The 21554-nt window shown below is 44.0% G+C and overlaps 2 protein-coding genes across 4 annotated transcripts; both read left to right on the plus strand.

Moving 5' to 3' along the window:
• Positions 1 to 832: 832 nt before the first annotated feature.
• klhl36 (kelch-like family member 36) lies at positions 833 to 7509 on the plus strand. 3 transcript variants are annotated; one of them, XM_088939017.1, is made up of 6 exons: positions 840 to 968; positions 2600 to 2684; positions 3833 to 4195; positions 4328 to 4906; positions 5324 to 5481; positions 6209 to 7509. In XM_088939017.1, exons 1-6 carry the CDS (start codon positions 865 to 867, stop codon positions 6756 to 6758), a joined length of 1839 nt encoding a protein of 612 aa, XP_088795143.1. In that variant the 5' UTR covers positions 840 to 864; the 3' UTR covers positions 6759 to 7509. The 3 variants fall into 3 exon arrangements, with proteins under 3 accessions (XP_088795141.1, XP_088795143.1, XP_088795140.1); XM_088939015.1 differs by having other exon boundaries at positions 833 to 968; positions 2603 to 2684; positions 3833 to 4906; XM_088939014.1 differs by having other exon boundaries at positions 3833 to 4906.
• Positions 7510 to 8769: 1260 nt separating this feature from the next.
• On the plus strand, positions 8770 to 18856 carry LOC148817041 (uncharacterized). Its single transcript, XM_088938513.1, has 7 exons — positions 8770 to 8937; positions 10269 to 10486; positions 11408 to 11506; positions 12487 to 12588; positions 12994 to 13104; positions 14582 to 14729; positions 16052 to 18856. The coding sequence occupies exons 1-7, from the start codon at positions 8790 to 8792 to the stop codon at positions 17737 to 17739; spliced, it is 2514 nt and encodes an 837-aa protein (XP_088794639.1). The 5' UTR covers positions 8770 to 8789; the 3' UTR covers positions 17740 to 18856.
• Positions 18857 to 21554: the final 2698 nt, after the last annotated feature.

Genomic DNA, 21554 nt, shown 5'->3' on the forward strand with positions numbered 1-21554 from the left:
GTTCTTCTATGTATGAGGTGATGTTGTTCGAATCTGTGGAAGATACTTTCCTACAGAGGAACAGGAGATCTCAGCCCAGTCCAGAATACCACCATAGCAAAACTGTGCTACATCACTTCTCGGTGAATGAAACTCTGGAGCTGAGCTTGACAGCTTTCTGGTCAAATTATATGTGCTTCGGCCTCAGCACTGGGACATTTTCATCTAGTTTCCCAGTGGATGTGCTTTGAATACCCTCTGGGAAAACCTACATACACATCACTGAGGTTATAAAACAAAGCACTGGATAATCAGCTGATATGCAAATAGCACACTCTACCGCAAAATCATTACATCCTTGTGATCGTGAAAAGACAATAAAACGGTTAACACTGTTAAATTGCAATAGGCAAATGAGAGGTTCTATGAATTAGAAATTCAACGATTTCTTGTAAGGATGGTGAGGATACAAATGGCATTGTTTAGCGTTGAGTGAAATCCCAGGTATTACCTTCGATGATCTTTACTAATGACAAGGTTTACTCCATGCTGAAAAGAGAAGAAAAGAAACACAACGTTTCGGCTGTGGAGCCTTCTTCCCGAAACGTTGTGTTTCTTTTCTTCTCTTTTGAGTGTGTAATAAACCTTACCTTGTTCCCTTGCAGCCTACGCATGCTGACGCAGCTCCCTACTTGAACTGCTGTATTAATGACGACGTCAAGGTTAAGAGCTGGTGACGGCGATGTAAGAGTTAAGGGGCAAGTGCGCCATCGTGTGGTGCACGGTGGAATCGCACAGTGAAGCATCCGCAGCCACCGCGTCCCGGCGCCAGAGCGACCTCTCCCATTTGTGGGAGTACATGTCAATCAAGACCGGACTTCCTGGATGAGATCATGGCTGCGGGACAGAAATGGGCAAATACCCCAGCACTGCTGTTTGGGAGCGATCCAATGTAGCAACTTAACGAAATGCATAGAAAGCGAGAACTGGTAATGAATCCGATACTGTCTGTTTGTACTGTCAGTTGATGAGTACTGTATTTATGAATGAGGAAATACCAAGCTAAGAGTATTATTGTTCACAAAAAGATGTAGATGTCATAATGCACTTCAGAAATATTAGTAATATGGATAACAAATGTTTCTATTGAAACATGTCTGTGTATGGAAGAGGTCGTTCTTTCAAATGAAGCTCATACTCGTCGTTTGAAATCTGAGTGTGGGCTTAACAGGCTGTACTGCAATACTTTTTGTTGCGTGATAATCGTTTTCGAAAGAGCACAGTTGTAGATGTGTGAGCCCTTTAAACTTAAAAGACGTAATTAGTACAGAAAATAGAGGGCCAGTGTGTCATTACCTGACAAGATGACATCACGTTACAGTACAGTACGTCTGAAAGCTGTAAGGGAGACGAGTTAACGCTTCTGTTAATTAGCGCTCCGTAGTGCAAACCCGAATCTTCTCTGTGTTCTGCTGTGATCAGCAGAAATAAATCGACCCTCTGGCAATACGTTTTTGCTACGGACAGAGCGACACCTGAATTACGAATGCCAGCTGCATACTGTAGCATTTTTAGTTAATATCTTTTATTTTAATTTCAGATACGCGATTTAGTCTACTGAAAAGAAACGGTGGACATGCAGAATGCTTTGAACTTTAGGACTGCTTTTTCATTGTAGCCTGTTATCACAATGTGAGCAATTTCGTTAGGAATTTACTCGTTTTATAATAAAACAGCACAGTCCAAAATAAAATGCTTTTCTAAACATAGAGAGCAGTTAGAGCGTTAATGATTAACTGTAATAATTACGGCTGGTTTTTGTTAAAAGTTTATCTAATCCGCATTGTCACTTTTCCCAGTTTATCTTCGGTCGATCCAGTTTAAATATTTTAAAAGGTTTGATGCCTGTGGCCGGAAATGAGTCGAGTTTTATATCAGCTAATGACCCCGTCATTTAGTGAGACAATAGCTGTGAGCACGTGTCCAGTTCTCCAGGCTGTGAGGACAAGTTACACAAATAAACACATATACAGTATATGATTTATATACACAGTGAGCTACTTACCTCAGGGAAATAAAGCCCAAAGGGGCTCCACCAGTCTACTTTGAATTTCCTGGGTGTCTCCAGAGTCAAAGGGCAACTATTCAAAGGAAAGCTTGGTGGGTGTAAAATCAACACTCGGTCTGCTCACTCAGCGCTTCATGGAAAGTGTGCTCTTCAGAGGTCCTGCTTTGAATACTGTACATGGTCATTAATATCTGAAACAGCTCTAGTGCTCTTGAGAGGGCTTTTAATCAGGGGCCCTCCGGTCAGATTGAGCTCCTCTGCTCTAGAGGGATGTGAGTCTTGATGGAATGACTGCTCAGCGTCAACCCATGACATAGCTGCTGAGAAAGACAAGTGTGTCCTTGACAGCTGACTGAGAGTTTAATGATGCGTTGCTCTAGAACCGAATCTGGGAAAGGAAGGGTGGCCAACGTGTCCCGTACAAACTAGTGCAGTTCCAGTACTGGAGAGGGCAAAACAGGAACCTGGCATGGTAATGAGTCGGCACAGTGTCGTCAGCATTGTGTCTTGGGTGAAAAAGATCTCCACATTATTTCTTTCCCTGCCCCCCAGCAGATATTTTGAGTGCCTGAGAGCGATGGAGGGGGGAAGACAGAACCGAGTATCCCGGCCTCACCGAATCAGTGAGTCGTCCAAGGTACGGTCCTTCCAGCTGAAGGAAGACCCTTGTTTCCCCTTCGTCACTCTCTCTGTATGTGTCGATTTAACAAGGAGTAATCAGTAAAGCACTGCTGCCTCGCAGCGTTGGCGTCTTGGGAGTTGATTCCAGCAAGGGGCTGCTCGAGTGTGGAGTTTCCTCTCACTTCCTGAAGGTGGGCTACTCTAAATTGTCCTCCCTGGGATTTATCCCTGTGAGGAAGAGTTCCCACCTCATTGCCTGACCATAAAAGTAGAGGCGTCAGGAGTCTCTTCCCCAGAATGTGTTTGCTGGGTATAGTACAACATTGAGAGACATATATAGACATAATAAAGTTCTGATTTACACCATGACTTGGGCTCTTGGGGATATTTTCACAATTTAATACAGTTCTATGCCCTTTATCATTTAATAAATCAAAAAGGTTACAAATTAGAGGAGGCCATTTGGCCCACCTACCCTGATTGGAGCTTTTATTTGTCAAGGGTGTCAGAAATAAAAACAAGGAGACTATCTTAGTTTGGAAATTGTTTGATGAAAACTGTTTACTCGGTTCTCTTATCGGACATTTGTTAGAAGTGTGTTAAAATTAAAGGGCACACATCGTCTCTTATGTACTTCATCTGGTGAGACCTAATTATTATATTTCAGTTTCACAATTTTATTTCACACCATTTACATCAAGATACCTCAACACACTTTGCAGTTAAAAGATCAGCAGATGATGCCTAGTTTAAATAAAACACAATGACTCAAAATGACTTAAAAACCGCTAACAGTGATACAGTTCTGAAAATGGCACACACAAATTTGAGGAAATGGTAGTCTGTGTATGATGTGTTTCTTAATACTGTTAGCTTGCCTTAAATACTTAGTCAAACAGAATAAAAAAACAACAATTTTTCTCTTCTCTTAAATCATAATAATCTACACCATTGTTTCCCTGCCTTTGTCGTTTAAGACCAATGAGTCTGCAGGTCTTGTCCTAGCTCAGTTTAAAACCAGGAGGGATACTTGCAGGGACAGGCTCCGGCTCCGCCATGACCGTGAATCGGACGAAGCGGTTAGATAAAGGATGGTGGATGATCGCTGTTATTCTGATCCGCTCCTTCCCAGGAAACAGCCTAGAGATGAGTGTTTACTTGCAGGTTTACCGCTGGCCAGAGAACGCGGGCTCAGTGCTGCAGGGCCTGAACGAGCAGCGCCAGAAGGGTCTCTTCTGCGATGTGGTCCTGCTGGCGGACGAGCAGCGCGTTCCGGCCCACCGCAACGTCCTGGCGGTCTCCAGCGACTATTTCAACTCCATGTTCACCATCGGCATGAGGGAGGCCAGGCAGCTAGAAGTGGAGCTGGTGGGGGCGTCCTACATTGGGCTGAAGGCAGTGGTGGACTTCCTCTACAGCAGCGAGCTGCCACTAGATGGAGGGAACATCGACTATGTCCTGGAGACCGCCCACCTGCTGCAAGTGTGGAGGGTGGTGGACTTCTGCTGCCAGTACCTGGAGAACGAGGTGAGTGAGGAGAACTACCTTTACCTCCAAGAGCTGGCCTTCATCTACAGTCTGGACAGGCTGGACTCCTTCATTGACAGTTTCATCCTCCAGAACTTCGGCACTCTTTCCTTCACCCCGGATTTCCTGCAGAACATCAGGGTGCAGAAGCTGTGCTCCTACCTAGGCAACAGCCTGGTACAGCATGATTGCGAGCACAACCTCCTCCAGGCTGCCCTGCAGTGGCTCACGCAGAGCCCCGAGAGGGAATCGGACGCCAGGCAGGTCCTCTCCAACATCCACTTCCCCCTCATCCCCCGGGGTGACCTGCAGACCCAGGTCAAGCCAGCCATGCTGTCCCTCCTCCCCAGGGAGGCCAACTGCGAAGCCCTGTTGGAGGAGGCCCTGAGCTACCACAGCCAGCTGATGGCCCAGCCCGTGCTGCAGAACCAGCGCTCGGCTCTGCGGGTGCAGGGGGAGCGGCTGCTGTTCGTGGGGGGCGAGGTGTCGGAGCGGGGGGAGGACCTGAGCGATGATGTCTGCTTCCTGGATCCCGCCCAGGGCTGCTGGCTCATAGAGACCCAGCTCCCCGCCCGGAGAAGCCACCACGGAGTCACGGTGATGGGCGGCTTCATCTTCGTGGCCGGGGGCAGCTCGTCCCGGGACAACGGGGGGGACGCTGCCTCCAATCTTTTGTACCGATACGACCCCCGGCGTAACCAGTGGATCAAGGTATCGTAACAATCCCGGGACATTAACCGAACATTTCCCCAGTGGTGTGTGAATGATGGTATGTGAAGTCCCATAACAAAAAGTGGGCTTTCCAATATTTACGCAGTGAATTGGGGTGTTGAGGTACCTTCCTAAAAAGTTTGTCAAGCTTGTTTACAAACTATTGGTCTCTAGGCTGAGATCTGGAGACTCCACTTTTAAGAAAATTCCCCTGAGTGAATTGTTCTTTTAGGCCAATGTGAAAGTTTCCTTCATAAGATCATTAAGATATAAGTAGAAGGAGAATATATTGCTAGACTCAGGGTTTGAAGTCTCCTCATAAACCGCATTGCTGACGTCTTTGTGTGTGTTGTTGTGCAGTGTTTCCTGTCTGCGTCGTCGATCTGGTAATGGTGATGTCTTGAGCTTTGCCTTCAGGGTGCCTCGATGAACCAGCGGCGCGTGGATTTCTACCTGGGCTGCATCGCGGACAAGCTGATCGCAGTGGGGGGGCGCAATGAAAACGGAGCCCTGTCTTCAGTGGAGGTCTACAGCCCCCTGAAGGACACCTGGTCCTACGTGGCTGGTCTGCCCAGGTGATGGTCACACTTTACTCAATCTCATTTAGATTGGCTGTACAAGGTCTTTTTTTCAAGTCCAGATTTTGTTTTTAGGCTGGCACATCAAAAGCCGAGTCAGAAGGAATCGAATTCAATGAATGTGTTCTTGTCAATTTAACGAAGCTATTTAGGAAATCGCTTTTGCCTAAGCAGCAGCAACAGTAAACCCATACCCAGCACTCCCTGTATACCACATCATGAGTCTTCAGCTCCCATCCTTGAGAGCTGTAGTCCAGCAAATACTGTCGGTCTCTTTAATACCCCTTTTACAATGGCACACCCAAGCTAGTTCATGAGTCAGTTTCAGATACTGTATGTTGCAGGGGCAGACTAAGCACAGGAGTTCTCGAGTAAAAGTGGGTCTTTTGATCTGGGCAATGTCATTTCCACAAATAAGAACTCGAGTGAAATGAAAAGCACAAACCCTTTGTGTTAAATTTAAATAAGGAGTTTGGGATACTGCTTTACAGCTTCTACTCCCTCCCCACCCAAATAACATCCATCTGTAGAAATTGTGTGAAGAGTTTACAAGCAGCGGAATTAAGTGTAATTATTGTGACTCTGATTTATTTGCTTGCCTCACAAAACATATTAGTTACAGAATTAGTTATGTTTTACACAAACACCACCCGGTACCAATCCGCACGCCCGCACATCAAAACTATACATTTTATATTTCCCGTTTCTCCTTTCTGTGCTTCAGATTCACCTATGGCCACGCTGGCACCACCTACAAGGAGTTCACCTACATCTCCGGGGGCCACGATTACCAGATCGGGCCGTACCGGCGGAACGTGCTGTGCTACGACCACCGGGCCGACGCGTGGGAGGAGAGGCGGCCCATGATCACGGCCAGGGGCTGGCACAGCATGTGCACCCTGCAGGACCACCTCTACGCCATCGGGGGCAGCGACGACCACGTGGACACCATGGAGCGCTTCGACATCCTGAGCGTCGAGTGCTTCAGCCCCCAGTGCAACCAGTGGACCCGAGTGGCGCCCCTCTTCCAGGCCAACAGCGAGTCAGGGGTGGCGGTTTTGGGGGCCCAGATTTACATCCTGGGGGGTTACAGCTGGGAGAACATGGTGTTTTCTAAAGCGGTGCAAGTGTACGACCTGGAGAGGAAGAAGTGGAGCAGGGGGCCAGACCTGCCCAAGTGCATTGCCGGGGTCTCGGCCTGCGTGTGCGCGGTGAAGCCCCGGAGCCCCGAGAAGAAGAAGAAGGTCAAAGGTCACCAGGTGCGCAGCCGGTGACTGCAGGGAATCAGGCACTGGACCTGTGGGTGTGTAGGTCATCATGGAAATCCATCAAGTACAAGACACGGACTGGAGGCTATTTTATATTAAGCGCATTTTGCAGTATTGCCAGACTGGTTTTATGCTTGGTGAAAATATTTCCTAAACTGCAGAGGGAAGACAGCTTTGTGGGAAATACCAGCCCTGCTCTCAGGAAGAGGAATCTGTAAGAACTATGGGTCTATCAGGAGGACTGATGATCCGGGAGACTACACTGTTTTTAACCCGGTTTTGCTTTTTTTTTCAGTTCAAAGGATGCTAACTAGTTGAAGGTATATTTATGGCTTCGGTAGCAGAGTTTTAACATTCGATCCCTCATCACAAATATAGAGATGCAGACAACAGTATTTGAATCATTCACCGGAAACAGTAGTTCTACGATTAATTTCATTTCAGAAATATTGCTTCTTTATCGATACCAATTTGTCATGGCTTTTCAATGTTTGCTGAACACTGGTTCATTCTACATAACAGCATTGAAGAGTCACCCGGAATTTAAGCGGGGGATGCCAATAATTTCATCTCTAACTTTGTTAACTTTGTTTTTAATGGACTTTAACTAAACTAGAAGTTATCCCAGTCCACATCATATAATTCCAAAACCCTTAAAGAGTCGCAGAGGTTAAATCAGTATTCAGAACTTGCATAAGAAGGTTTTTTTTTTAATGCACCAGATATACACATTAAAGCACTTCTGTTTTTTGTGACACCCCTGTATGTTTCTTGTATTGGGTGCAGGCATCATCCATTCGCTTTCTGGCGGCTTGATCACATAAGGGCCCACAGAGGAGCTGGTGTCTATCGTAGCAAGCAGCAGGCACAAGGTGGGATGCTGGTCACAAGCATCATCACATTTTCCAATTCAGAATCATTAACGGTTATAAACCCGAATTTGCCCACAAGTGCAGACAGCCTCCTCCAATGTGTGACCAATGACCCACCTCTCTTTCCAGTCTTTAGCAGGGATCTCTGACTCATTTCCCTGAGGGCCTTGTGTCTCCATTTTCTTTCAACCCCAGTAGTCAATTAAACAGTTCAACTTATTTTTCTCTAAATTAGACATGCAGGATATAGGACTTTTTAAAGTCTTCTACAGTTGATTTACACAAGACATTCACTCCATTAAATGTACAGATTTTGCAGATCACCTCGGAGGACGGTTAAAATGTATTGCCGTTAATAAGATCAATTTTGTGGCTAGTACAAAACAGGGGACTAACAGGCACTACGGAACTCGAGTTTGAGATCTCTGAGCTATGGGCTATGCCCTTGAACATTTTGCTCTACAGGTTATCCTTAACGTAACGATTGCATACATATCTCTAGAATTTTTTGGAGCTTATACGGTTTTGCAACTACAGACAGAAACACAGCAGATCTTTCATAAAACCTGTAATCCACCTGCTAACTAGCCTACTCCATTCTGCAAGTTCAACTACTGTACATTTCCAACTGCTGCCAGCGAGGCCGTCCGTATGCGTTAAGAGACACTAACGCATCCACGTTGTATGTATTTCAATGCAGACACGAATAATGCCGCTATCGAGAAGGACAAATGCGGGTCTGCCTTGAGAAACATTTTTTAAAACTCAATAAAGCTGCCTAAACGCACATATATCGATACACAAACCACCAACTAATGCGCACCACTACTATAGTCACTAAGGGGAAACAGAGACACTGAACTTTAGTTCCTCTTGTATAGTTCCTACCACCCATGACATGCGCTTTACAAATATCAAATATACTTATTTTGAAAATATGAGTATTTAAAGATTTATTATCTTTAACTGCTTTACTGTACAAATAACATTTACAGGACACATTATATTTGTTTACTCGGGGGCTGTGGGCTATGTTGGGAATAAATTAGCCTCGATTTTCACTCTCTCATCATGTCTGACGGAAACGACTGATTTCTCAAAACGTAGTCATATGATCCACACCATGTGAGCTGGGTCTTCCGAAAGGAAAGTGTGTTGCCTGAACATGTCAGTGGTTTCCAGCACTGAAGTGGGATTTTCAACTGCCACCGGCCCCGGGATTGCAGAACAAAGATGCGCCCAGCTCGTCCCCGATCTAAACAGTTGGATCTTGGAGTATGTTTGTGCACACAAGCTACTAGATGTCGTTAAAGGTACAATAATGACTTTTTGCTAATACTTCTTTTTTGTTTTATTACAGCAGGGTGCACTTGTGTGCAAAGTGTAGGTTATTTTAAATGTTGATAAAAATATGAAATGATTTATTACGAATGATTCTAAATATTTTAATTGAAATAGCTTTATTGAAGATTGCGTCTTATTGCATTGGTTTTTTTTTACCGAAATATGTTGGTGCTTTAATATATTGCAATTTAACGATAATTGATCATTCAGAAATTTCATAGAACTGTTTTAAGCTCAGCTGCAAGTTAACCATCATTATGTCTATGCCTTCGAGACAAAACAACGACTAATTTTAAAGGAAATTTTCTTTTCCACGTAGACCTGACTTGTAATTGATGTTCCTGTTCTGCTGGAACGTTTATTTCTGTCACCGCTTGTTAACGTCCAGTCTTTTAAAAAAAAAGTCTCGGTGCGTCACTGGTGATAATTTTGTGTTGTATCTGTTCCGCAAAACGTGTTATTACCTGCACCATCATCATATAAAACATGTAAACTTCATCCCTAGACCAAAACAGAAGCATGACAGTATATTTTCGCAAACTACACGTATAACCAACAACAGGGACCAAGGTACACATCACTTTTCCACGTAGTCTCCAAACGTGGTTAAGCTTGTTTTCCGCCTTGAAACTCGTCGAATACAGTGTAGTGGAAAAGTCGAGTCTTTTTCACGAACCTGTAGCCTAGAGGGACCTCTATGCTGTGCTTTGCCACCTCAGGACCATGTGGACAGTCTGATACCCCCCCTCTCCTGACGCAGTTGTAGTTGGTAGTTTGTGGCTTGGTGTTATTGTAGCAACATACTGTAGGTTTGTGTAACTCTCACAGCTCCCACGTCCTGCATTTGATCGTGACCTTTGGCACATTCTGTATGGAGTTTGCATGTTTGCCATACGTTTCTCTGCCTGCTCCAGTTTCAAAGATATGCTGACGAGATTCATTGGCATCTCAAACACTATGGTGTGTGTGTGTGCTTGCCCTGAGATGGAGTGTTGTTCCATCAAGGATGCAGTCAGTCCCTGTACACTACTTCAGGGATCAAGTCTAGATTATACAGAGCTTTGCAATGAATTAGTAGCCTCTCGTAATGGCTATAGGAGAAGAAATACAGAATTATGATATAAAGACCTTGGTAAATTCAGGTTTGTTTTTTCATATTTCAGATGATGTGTACAATGTGTACAAAGTTTTCAGGGTTGGGCAGTGTCAGGAAGGCTGAAAACATGGCCATTGTCACCACAATCAGGATCTGGGTTGTTTATTGTCTGTATATACATGTTTTATTTTTTTAATTTCTCAGTTCTGCCAGGCTGCTCCGGGGTGAACGTTGAAGAGCTTTCAATGGACAGCACTCTCTCTGTCCGTGTTACTGCAGCAGCCTTGTGGTCTGTGATGAAGAACAGAGACACACTACATTATGACAGGATAATAGGCTTCCTGGATTTGATCTACCAGCAAATTCCACATCTGGTTCACTTCAGGCATTACATCAAAATTTCCATCGGACTGAAAGCCAAGGTAAGTTAGACCATTGAGTTGAAGGCACGGTGCCGCACAGAGACAGCAGAGTTGGAGTTATTACAGCACCGGGAGTCCATCTTCCCCCTGTACGTTGTGTAAAGAGTGATCTCAGACACACCGTGTTTTCAAACAAAGTGTTATAACACTGTATACAAAGCTCACAAAGATGTTGTTGCAAATGTTTTCGTTAGTTATGTTTGCAGACCTTTAATACTTGTACATTTACCAGCATGATAATATATAAATAATTAGAGATTCTTGCAAAAGAAATTCAATGAGATGGAACTAGTATAAACTGGCCAAAATAACAGATTCCCTCTGCAAGGCCACCTTAAGTCCTCCATGAACTCTGTTTCTGCCCAGAGCATTCCAAGTGCTGTTACTTAGCAACCTAGAGAGTGGCCTGGCTGTGCTTCAATCCTTCAGTCCTTATCTCCCAGCAGACCTTGAGGAGTCTCATTCACTGAGCCGCCAGTCTTTCACTCCAAGCCTTACAAACCTTCAGAGGCAGTCTGGGTTAGAACTCCAGTCAGACTGCATGTCTTATGTGAAATCAGAAAATACGTGACGGATAAGTCAAAACCAACCTGTTGAGCCTTGAGGGTGAGAGTTGTAGCTGGACCAAAACCTATTTGCAAGAAGACTTGTTGCAGAACCTTCCTGTTGGTTACAGATGATTTACAATGAGGCCCCTGCCATGATCTATCACAGTAGTGATCAGATGCACACACAGAGGCCTTTGGCTCACGATGTGCTAAATAATAGTAAAGCAAGACCTGTTTCCTGCAGAATTCAAGAAATTCTTTTGACATTTAAAAGATGGATTTATGGCTGGAGGAAGGATTATTTGTGTAAATAGTTGGCTTTATCGTTTGTTCCATCTTTCCATGTCACGTGTGTCTCTGTTTCCTTTCTAAGATTGTGCTGCATATGTTTGAGAGCAATCAGCCTCTCCTGAAGATCTTGAAAAAACTGAACGAGTATTTCCCTGTCAATGGAGCTCAGCAGTATAACTCTGTGAGTATGTTCACCGCAGCCCTCTGTCCCCGCCAGGACGTTCCGCCCATTAGCAGTGGTTAGATTGGTTTTAGATGTTTGAACAAGAAGAGTTTGACAAGGACATTTGAGAGCAGCGGTGAGTACCTTTGGGATATCTCAGTGCAAACTCTGATCTAGAAAGGTTTTTGTTTCAGTGAGCCTCAGGTTAGGGGCAGCTTTCCCATTAAATTAGAAATCCAGAAACATCAATGTCACATGATTTCCATGGCTTTAATTAGGGTCTTAACCAATGCCTTATTCATATCTTCACTTTTTTGTAGATCAATATTGCAGTTACAGATAGTATTGTGTTCATCAATTTCTCCACATAACATTTAAAGTACATAGTTTAGCTAAATCCCAAACTTTATTCAAAACACAGTTGTTCTCTTTATATCACAACTACAACACCACCTAAAAAGTTACTGCTTCTGGTCATTTTGATATTTAACCTAAAGCAAACCCAGAACTAGAAAGTTTTTTTGTTTCAGTGAGCGCCAGGGAAGGGTTAGCTTGCCCCTTAAATCAGAAGCAAAGTAACAGTATTTTTCCAGCATTATTATGCCTTCATTAACAGTTTTAATGCAAACGTAGTCTTATCTGCACTTCTTCTTTTTAGACCAATATTGTGGGTACAGTTAATATGGTGCCCATCAATGGCAGTTCATCAGTGTGAAGTTAACAGCCTGAATTGCAAGATAATCATGAACGATTGTTCCAACACACTTGATTAAACCTCTTAGACTACAACCAAATCACTACGTTAACTCCAACTGATATGATAATAATAACATTAAACCAAATGCAAACCCTAAACTAGGGATGTTATTTCAGTAATCCCCAGGTTCAAGTTTCCCCTTTACTCTTCTATCTCTGTGCACTTTCCATTTCCCAGTTCAGAGTTGTACACAAGTGTAGTAGGTACGGCAGTGTCCTTTTATTTTTTTATTTCTTCTCAGACAAGAAGAGATATTCAGAAAGTAGAGCAGTGCTACCATCACTTTCGTAGGCTGGTTCTGAGAATGATTCACAATGAAGGCTATCGCAGGAGGTACATTGAGGTAAGCAGGGTGTAACCAGGCCACATGTAACTCCAAGGACTGTAAGATCTCCATGGGGGTGCAGCGTTCAGCATAGCTGGCTTGCATCTCTGGAGCCCTGGGTTCGATTCCTGGGGTGCTTTCTGCGTGGAGTGTGTATGTTCCCTCCATTTTTGTGTGGGTTTTTTCCAGGTGCTTCAGTTTCCGGCCACAGTTCAAAGACAAATTGATTGATTAACTGTGTGATTGTCTGTGTGTGCCCTTGCACCTGTTGCTTGCTGGGAAAGGCACCAGTTCCCCCCCATGACCCTGTACTGGAGAAGGCGGATTAAAAAAGGGTGGATGAAATGTGTATGTGTGTAGAAACATTTGTTTTGTACACAGAGGAAATGTTTGAATTCTGAGAACGTCACCTCTTTGTTTTAGGAAGAGCTGGAAGATGAGTATGGCGAGCTGTTCATAGCTGCTGTAGAGAAGTTACTGTGGGAATATCTCAAAAGGCTTGAAAGTGGATTATCTTGGACCAAGATCGATAAGGTACATTTCATTCTGCGCTACCTCTTGCATAGCTGTTTGCTGGGAGAGAAAATGCCGATTCTCAATTTGAAAATGCTTAATACAAAGTCATCCAAAGTATTTTATGAGAAAGACTCATGTTAATTGTTATATTTTTGTGATGTAAAAGACCATTTATTTGCTGTTTTGGAGCTAATGTGAAATATATATTATTTCATTAATAGTCATATTTCTGCAGGTTTATTTTTAGATGAATCTTAGGTCTTTGACTGTTAATACAGTATGTCAGATTCTACAATTCCCTGGTTTAAATCACATCTGTCCATCAGAAAGCTGCTGATTCCTGGTCAGGGCTGGAGAAATCCAGAGCCCATCCTAGAAGCATGTGGAAGAATACAGGATTACGGGATTGCACCCTTAACAGGACTCCCATTCATCACAGCCTTGTTTAATAACGGGCTATTACCCGTTTCTGTAGAATTCAGGAGATCATATGTCTGCTACAATTTAGTTGCTCCACCAAAACAGTGCAGCAGGGGGCAGCGTATCTCTTTAGTTTAGAAGCATGTCTGATCTGCAAAATACCCAAGAGGCATTACATAGGAGTTACCACTTATTGTGAACAAGTATAACCATGAAGTGCTGTTTTGCATTATGTGCTCGTGGAAAAGACGTCCTGCTGATAGCAGCTGTCTGGAACAACTCCCTGCACGCACTGAGGATGCTGCAGTGAGACTGAAGTCTGTTCACTCTCAGTGGTTTCCATGCAATGTTGGAAGCATGGTTCTAGACACCAGCCAAAATATATTGTATTCTGCATGTCCTACCTGCGGTGTTTGTGCAAAAACAAAGCTGTTGCCAGCTTCCCTCCTAACTCCTCCTTCCTCCAGTGCTTAGCTGTTTCAGCTTTTATCAGCTCTTGGACATGGCTGCCTGCGGCCCATGTATTCTGCAGTAGCTTTTGCCAAATGCCGCAGTCTTTTTAACATTTGCCAGCTCCTGTCGTTCGGAGGTCTGTACCACTACACAGCCCTGGTCCAGGAGGAGCACTATCTGTCAGTATTCATGCCAGCTGATCTCTAAACCTAGTTGGTTAATTGATGATCACTGATGGGGGGGAATTATTCTGTATCACATTCCCAAGAAAGAGCATTTTTTTTCCTTCTGCAAAGGTCTATTAGTTACATTTCAGGGCCTGAAAAATTGCAAGCCCGGTGAATTGATTGAACATACAGTCCAACAGCTTATTGTTGTGTTTTTTGTTATAGAGCATCCCAAAAGATACATCTAACCTTTTAAAACATCCTAATATTCACTTATTTGTAAAAAGAGGGTGTCAAATTAATCTGGTGGCAAACATTCCAGAAATGTAATCATGCAAATGTCAGTTTTTGTGTGCCATTAATTAAGTAAAGCTCATGAGCAAATATGAACAAATATTCCTATAGCTTCAGAGATGGAGTATGTTAGAATGTGCCCGGTTCTTTTTGCTCCATAGCTCCTGACCTTGAAGGGCCGTGCCTCCAGCCTGACTGAGGGAGAGAGCTTGCTGGCAGACCTCCTGGACACAGAGCCTCGCTGCCTCCCGCATGTCCTACAGCAGCTGCTGCAGTGCACAGCCCGGCCAAGCTCTGCCCAGGATCCAGGTGCCCTGCCCGTTTCACAGCTTCCATGACCAGCCTTGATCTTGCACGTGAGGTGTTTCAGGCTTATTCCCACACCTGTATGGCAAGCTGCGCAGTGTGGACTTATGTTTCATGTACATGGGCCAGACATGGCCGTCAAACAGGCCTGGTGGATCTGGCACTGCGTAGTTCCTTGACCTCCTCCTCCTTTTGCATTCTTCATGTGGAATGGAAAGAAAATAGCGTTGGTCAAACACATAGATCAAAGGTCCGTAGGTGTACAACAGAAAGCCCTCGACGATAAGGATGTGAATTTCGTCGTCCTGGTTACAGAAATGTAACTGTGTACATTACTCTCCATAAGCATTGGGACAGTGAGGTCAGAATTGCTATTTTAGCTGTATGGGGTGGATGGAGCACAAGAAGTGGTATAAGTTTAAAATGTTAAAGCATATATGCCCAGAAATTAAAATGTGTATTTTCCGTACCTTTGTGTCATATTAATCTTTTCATCGTAAATCTGAATTGCTAGAGTTTACTGCAAAAATTGAAATTCTCACTTCACTGTCTCACTACATATGCATTCACAGGGCACTGTAGGTATGCGTGACCCATTCTGGCAGTCAGAATTGCATGACTTTGCCTTGCATGTACACCATCTGAGGAGTGCTGCTTTGTAGGCAGTTTCCTGTACTTGCAAAGTAAAGAGTTTTAGGATTCCATGCCTGGAAGTCTCTGATAATCGTAAAGATTTTGCTCCACTCTTCATCAAACACTGAGTCAGGCAGTTAACTCCAGACCAGGCTGGTGTAGTCCTGTGGACAGAAATGTGAAATAAAGTACACCACCACTTGGACCCTGTCGAATCTTCTTCACAGGACCAGCAAACCGGATGATTTGTCAGCTGAAAGAATTTGTAGAGTATTCTGCTCTTATATAGAATCTGTGTTTGACCTCAGTATTGTGGCATGAAGCACTGCTTCCTCACAGCTCTTTGATCCTAGATTTGAGTCTGGACTTGGGAGACTTCTGTATGTGGTTTGCATGTTCTTCCCTTGTTCATTTGGGTTTTGGTTTTATCTGCTGTTAATGTGTACACTGGTTTCCTCAAACCTTCCAAAGACATGCTATCTCATGAGTGTGCATGCTTGCCCCACGATACACTGCTGTCCTGTTCAGGTTCACTTGCAACCTGTGCATCTAGGATAAGCTTTGGGTTACCAGGAATAAGTGGCTTTATTATAATGGAAGGGTCATATACTGTATGTTTGGATCAAACCTGCCTGCAGTTCTAGTTAGAATATTAAGGTTTAATTTAATTAATGTTTTTCTTTTCACTTCAGAGTCCTTTCCTAGTCACAGCAGCAAACAGGACCCAGATCTGAGAGCAGCTCTCTGTGAGGGAAACGCGACTTCAGGCCATGATAGGAATGCTGAAATCGAATTGGAAGCAGTGAACCAGGAGCAGTTCTACAACAGCAATGAGATAGATTTCAGCTTCGGCCCACAGCCCAACCCAGACAAGGACCAGGATGCACAGCCAGCTCTTGAGAGGTCAGAGCCAGACACAGCAGGGCCTCCGGATCAGTGCACCTGTCAGAGGTTTAATCTTGAGCCCTGCAGGGATCTCTCCAAAACAGGGGATCCGACTCCACCGGAGCAGAGAGTGCTGGAGGATAAAATCCAGGCATCTTCATCGGAAACAAATATGGAACCAGAAGTCATACCTCCTCTTAAACTGGAGAGGTTTGAGCTAGATTTCAAAGAGGCAGGAGTTTATGAAACTGAAGAGACTCCAGACTGTACTGAAAAGGGTGGTGATGGGACTTCATACAAAGCCAACAAACCAGAACAAGACACTACATCGATGACCAGTGAGAACAGTAATTCTGTGGAGCTGATTTGCCTTGGGGATCTTAAAACTTGTTTTCTGGTGAATGTCGGACAAGACAGGGATGAGGAAGACTCAGTCTTTGAGCAAAGAGAGACAGAAACAAGAAAATTGCAGAGTCCGCAATCTCCTACAGGTATCTTACCTGCCAACCAGGGAGCCCCGGTTTTTTGTGCTCTACAGATGGACTCCACCTCCGAAGAGTTGGAAGAGACACAGTCTCCTCCAGATCCCTTACAGTCTCAGCAACTGAGCCAGTTAAATAAAGCGTGTGAATATACCGATCTTAGATTGACGTCCAAGGAAACTGAAACTAAGGAATCTTTATCAGCTGAGGACTGTTCTGCGTCCATCAGGAACGTGCAAGAGGAAGTGTGTAGCAAGAGAACAAAATCAAACCAACTACAGGAAAGCACAGCAAAGACGAACAATCCCGGAGACCAGGTGGTTATAGAAAACCAACACCCCTTGCTCAGGCTGAACAGTACAGAGGTATTTGCTACAGCACCAGAGCTGGATCCACAGTTATGGAAGCAGTGCAGTGGTATGGATGGGGTCAAACGGGACATTCCAAACCTCATCTCCAGCAGTAAGGTGAATGGGAAGCAGGAGGAAGGCTGTTTCAGGAAGGGTCAGGTCTACAGTGGGGTAAGGTCATCTGTTGAGAGTCACGCATCACTGTGGCAGACTCCCGTCAGACTGCAGCCCGTCGTCTTGTTGACTAAGCTGAAGCTGGACAAGCTTGGGTTTTCAACTGCAGACCAGTCCTTACACATGTCCAGCTCCGAGGAGGAGGAGGAGGAGAGTCACAGAAAAGTCAGGAAGTTCTCTGAGGAAGTGCGGTCTCAGTGTAGTCAGGCTTTCCCAGGGGGTTCTCCACTGAGGAGAAGCACTAGGCTAAGGGCTAACCACAAAACACAACCTCAGCAAACCCTTCACAGACAGCAAGATACAAAGGTAAATGGAGCTCAGGCTCTGTGGAGTCAAGACTCTTGGACGAGCTTTCTGAGTTCCCCTAACGAGTCCTCTGAAACGGACATCAATGACTCTGATTATGTACCATTCAAGAGGAAGAGGAGCACCAGGTGTCACAGAACCAGCAACAAGAGGAAGAAAAACCTTTCTGATGAATCAGAATGATGTCAGTTTGTTCCCCCATAATATCGCAGGAGCTAACTTCAATATAGGAATACAGAAAAACAGTACTTCCAGGAGTTACTGGCATTTAACATTTGGTTTATTTTTGTTAATGGACTTTTCTGTACACCACTCTTATTTTTTTTTACTCAGATATTAGTAAAAATATTTTTGCTTTCTATGAATATTTTGTACAGCAGTCTCTAGGATGTTGTAAGACACCAAAACCTTCAACAGTGTCAAGAAGTTAGATTCAGGGAACATTGAATTGCAGTTGTTGTACATTGTAAATATATTTAGGTGTGTGGTTTTTATTTATGGTTCATGTACATAAATAACTTATTTAGCTATATTAAAGTTATTGTCCTTTTTACCTGTTTCTAAAAATGGGCCCCTTTAAAGCAAAACTACATTGTCATCCAGTGGCTAGATCGTATGTTGTGCTGTTATTCATAAGCTTTTTAATGTCATTTATTGACTTAAATGTTTGTTTAAACCATCTATTGAACAAAATTGGATCTAATTCTTGAGCTCCAGGCTGCAGGCTTGTACTCTGCAGTCACACAAGCCTGTGGTGAATTTTCTGTTGATAGCAGGGAGCCTTTGACACTGCTGCCAGTAGGACTTGTCCTAACAGAAAGCACAAGTAAATGGCAGCTTAACATGTCGCTAGAAGAGTAAAAAAGTTTTATCTTTCCTTGGAAAAACATTGTCCCCAGCCAAATAAAATACCTCCTTTGCTAAAGTCACATTTTGGATGCTGATGGGTCAGTGTGACTGTCTGTACATCCTCATCATCCTTCCCATCATGCAATTCCATTGTTTTTACCCATTTACAGTTCACCTAATTAAAGGGGTGTTCAGATTTCCAGTATTTTGAAGCATGTGGTAATAGAATTCTTGTTGCTCTTGTTAGAGACAGTATGTATTTCTAAAACATAGATGTTTTTCCAACTTTATTTTGGATTTCCCTTCCTGTCCTGACTCTTTGACTTTAAAGGTAGCATAATCTGTCATCTGACAGGACTAGATATTTTTTGTGGAAATATTTGCTAGCTTCGGCCCTTGTAATATGATAGGTTTATTCACATCTACTTTTAATAAAAGTATTCCTTAAGAGTGAAGACAAGTTGCAGTTTTATCTTTATTCATACAGGGTAAATAAGGAAAGCCTGTTTTTATTCCATTTGGAGTCTGCATTCTGTGTCTGAAACGAGGTCACCAGTTCTGATGTTTGTGAAAGGTATAGACGCCTGTAGATGTACTGCGTAATACTTGTTTCATGTAAACGTTGCTGCCCTGTGACATAACGTATGACCTCCTGTAATGCACTGAACATCCACCAAAGACAAAGCAAGATTTGCCGGCGTTAACCTTTGCTTATGTTGCATTTAACAAGAGTTGGGTAGCAGTTCATATTTGACAGAACATAGCTAAACCTGCATATATGAACACTAGTAAGAAAACAGTAGTTGTTTGTATCAACATAGCATTTTTCTGAGGGATGAAAACAACTAGTTGTCTTGAGGTCCAATTTCTGGTTCCTGTAACCGGTTCTTGACTGATTGTATTGAGATGGGATTTCTGATGGCTGCAGTAGCACTTACAGTTCAAGTGCTGGCGACTGGATAAATAATACATTTGTGGGCAGATATTTCTTAGGCAGCATCATCATCATGATTACAGTATATAGTCTAAGCGTTTAATTACAATTGGCTCTTAGTTGTCTTAGCCATCCAGGTAGGAGTTTTTTGGAGGCTGGATTAAGCCCCAGAGGCACCATCAACAGGATACCAAGGTCACTGGCACCTTTTCAGCTTCTTTGGACCCCTGTTAGAAGATCTACAGGCAGAGGTAGACAGAGATTCACAATGTCCCTGGGCTCCCAGAGACCACAGCTGTGTTTCCAGAGACTCCTATGTATTTCATCCAGGAATCAGTTACCCTCAGGAACCAAACACCCTCACAGAAGAAGACAAGCTGGCTCAGTAGGGACAGGCATAAGGTGGAGTAATGTTTAACTCTTCATGTGTTGCTGCGGTGAAGGCTGTTTGTTTTTCAGAACAGAGTGTTCTACTACAAGAGGTCCAGGCTTCCTCTAACCCGTCTGTTACACATGTAGGACACATCCTCAAGATTCTGTAGCAGCAAAGCCTCATCACTCCTGAGACCACTGTGGCAATGAGTGGTAACAATGAGCAGTAAGACCAATATCTTACTTTAACTGCAAGAGCCTGGGTAGCACGGACTCTTACCTCAAAATGTCTTATCCTGTACATTGTGGGTCTCCAACTCAGGCCCTGAAGAGCCCCATCCAGCAGGTGTTAACAGGTCACAATTAAAGAAGCAATTTAAGAAGACGTGAAGAGTTTCAGAGTCATACACTAAGCAGATAATTTCTTTAAAGATCATTTGGGACCAATTATCTGAGCAGTCTTTACCCCTCGATAAACAAAGCCCTCTGAATTCAACAGTTTGCTCAATTAATCAAATTCTTACTCGTGTTCCCATTGTTTGGAAACAAGATATGTCAGGCAGCCTATTAAAATTAACTGGATTACTGCTCTCCAGGAGCAGGTGTTTGGAGATTTGGAGACCGCGGTTAGATTGAAAATGCGCAGTACCGTATGTGTGCGAAAAAAGTTTTTTTTCCCCCCGAGGGGGTCTAATACAGTATCAAAGGGTAAACTGATAACCGGCTATTGCTGCACCGTATCTCAGCGTAAATAGACTGCTTTGAAGTGAAGAGGTTTCTAGAGCTTTCGAATGATGTTTTCCACAAGTGGAAAGGTATTTAATGACGCAGCATAAGGTCGCTGACCCCCTACGTGCCGAGGAGTAGAATGACAAAGTAAAAACTGTGATGTTTACTCTTGGCATGGTGTTTGGACACACTTTGTAACTATTTCGCTTTTCCCCACTCTTGTTTTGAGATGTATTTTGTTTAATTTGGAATCGGCTGTTGTTTGTTTATGTCTATGATATCGGCAACAACCCCTGGACTGCACGAAGAGGTAAAATGGCTCTCCGACAACCCCACCGCCCATAGAGCAGCTCCTCATTTGACAGGCTCCGAGCTGCTCAGCGAGGTTAAGCACCGGTTAAAGCATAGGGACTGGGGACGTTTTACTGGTTCCAGCGAGAGTTGACGTCGACTAATCCCAATATTAGTACTTCCGCCCATTCATTTTCTAACCGCTTCTTCCAATTCAACTTCGGACTATCCAGGCAAGCAACGTGCGCAAGGCAGGGTACACGCTGGACGGGACGCCAGTCCATCGCAGGACAGACACACACAAACACAAGACGCGGGCACATTCACACCAGGGCCCATTTTCATGTAAGTGAGTTAACCTGCCAGTATATATGTGGACTGTGGGAGGAAACCGGAGCTCCCGGGTGACACCCACGAGAATACGAGCAGAGCAGACAAACCACACACAGACAGCGGCCCAGGTCTAGAATTGAACCCGGGGCCCCAACACCGTGAAGCTAAGGTGTTGGTGAACACATTTTAAATTGGCCCTTTTGTCTCAACCTTTTCAAATAAGTATTATCGGAAACATACTGTACAACACCCTCCATCTCCATGGAGTGATGACTCTCAGGTCTTGCAACAACACAGAATGAATAGCGGAGGAATGATTTTTGGAATAGCAGGTACAAACGAGGACAGTAGGCGAGACTGTTTCCGAACTGCTCTGAGGTCCTGGGCTCCAGAGTCGGAGGCCTTCTGCGTGGAGTTTGCATGTTCTCTTCTGCATTCGCCAGGTATCCTCCTTATATTCAAACACGGAGGTTATGTAGGATGCGTGCGT

The sequence above is a fragment of the Atractosteus spatula genome, chromosome 21 (assembly GCF_055471065.1).
Source record: "Atractosteus spatula isolate fAtrSpa1 chromosome 21, fAtrSpa1.hap1, whole genome shotgun sequence".
Classification (NCBI taxonomy): domain Eukaryota; kingdom Metazoa; phylum Chordata; class Actinopteri; order Semionotiformes; family Lepisosteidae; genus Atractosteus; species Atractosteus spatula.

Excerpts from the sequence above, each read along its gene's own strand:
- LOC148817041 (XM_088938513.1), top strand. The coding sequence starts at position 8,790 with ATGTCAGTGGTTTCCAGCACTGAAGTGGGATTTTCAACTGCCACCGGC. Across the intron at positions 8,938-10,268 it reads GCTACTAGATGTCGTTAAAG|TTCTGCCAGGCTGCTCCGGG; the intron begins GTACAATAATGA and ends TTAATTTCTCAG. Across the intron at positions 12,589-12,993 it reads ATCGCAGGAGGTACATTGAG|GAAGAGCTGGAAGATGAGTA; the intron begins GTAAGCAGGGTG and ends TCTTTGTTTTAG.
- klhl36 (XM_088939014.1), top strand. The coding sequence starts at position 865 with ATGAGATCATGGCTGCGGGACAGAAATGGGCAAATACCCCAGCACTGC. Across the intron at positions 2,685-3,832 it reads GAATCAGTGAGTCGTCCAAG|GTTTACCGCTGGCCAGAGAA; the intron begins GTACGGTCCTTC and ends GTTTACTTGCAG. Across the intron at positions 5,482-6,208 it reads TACGTGGCTGGTCTGCCCAG|ATTCACCTATGGCCACGCTG; the intron begins GTGATGGTCACA and ends TCTGTGCTTCAG.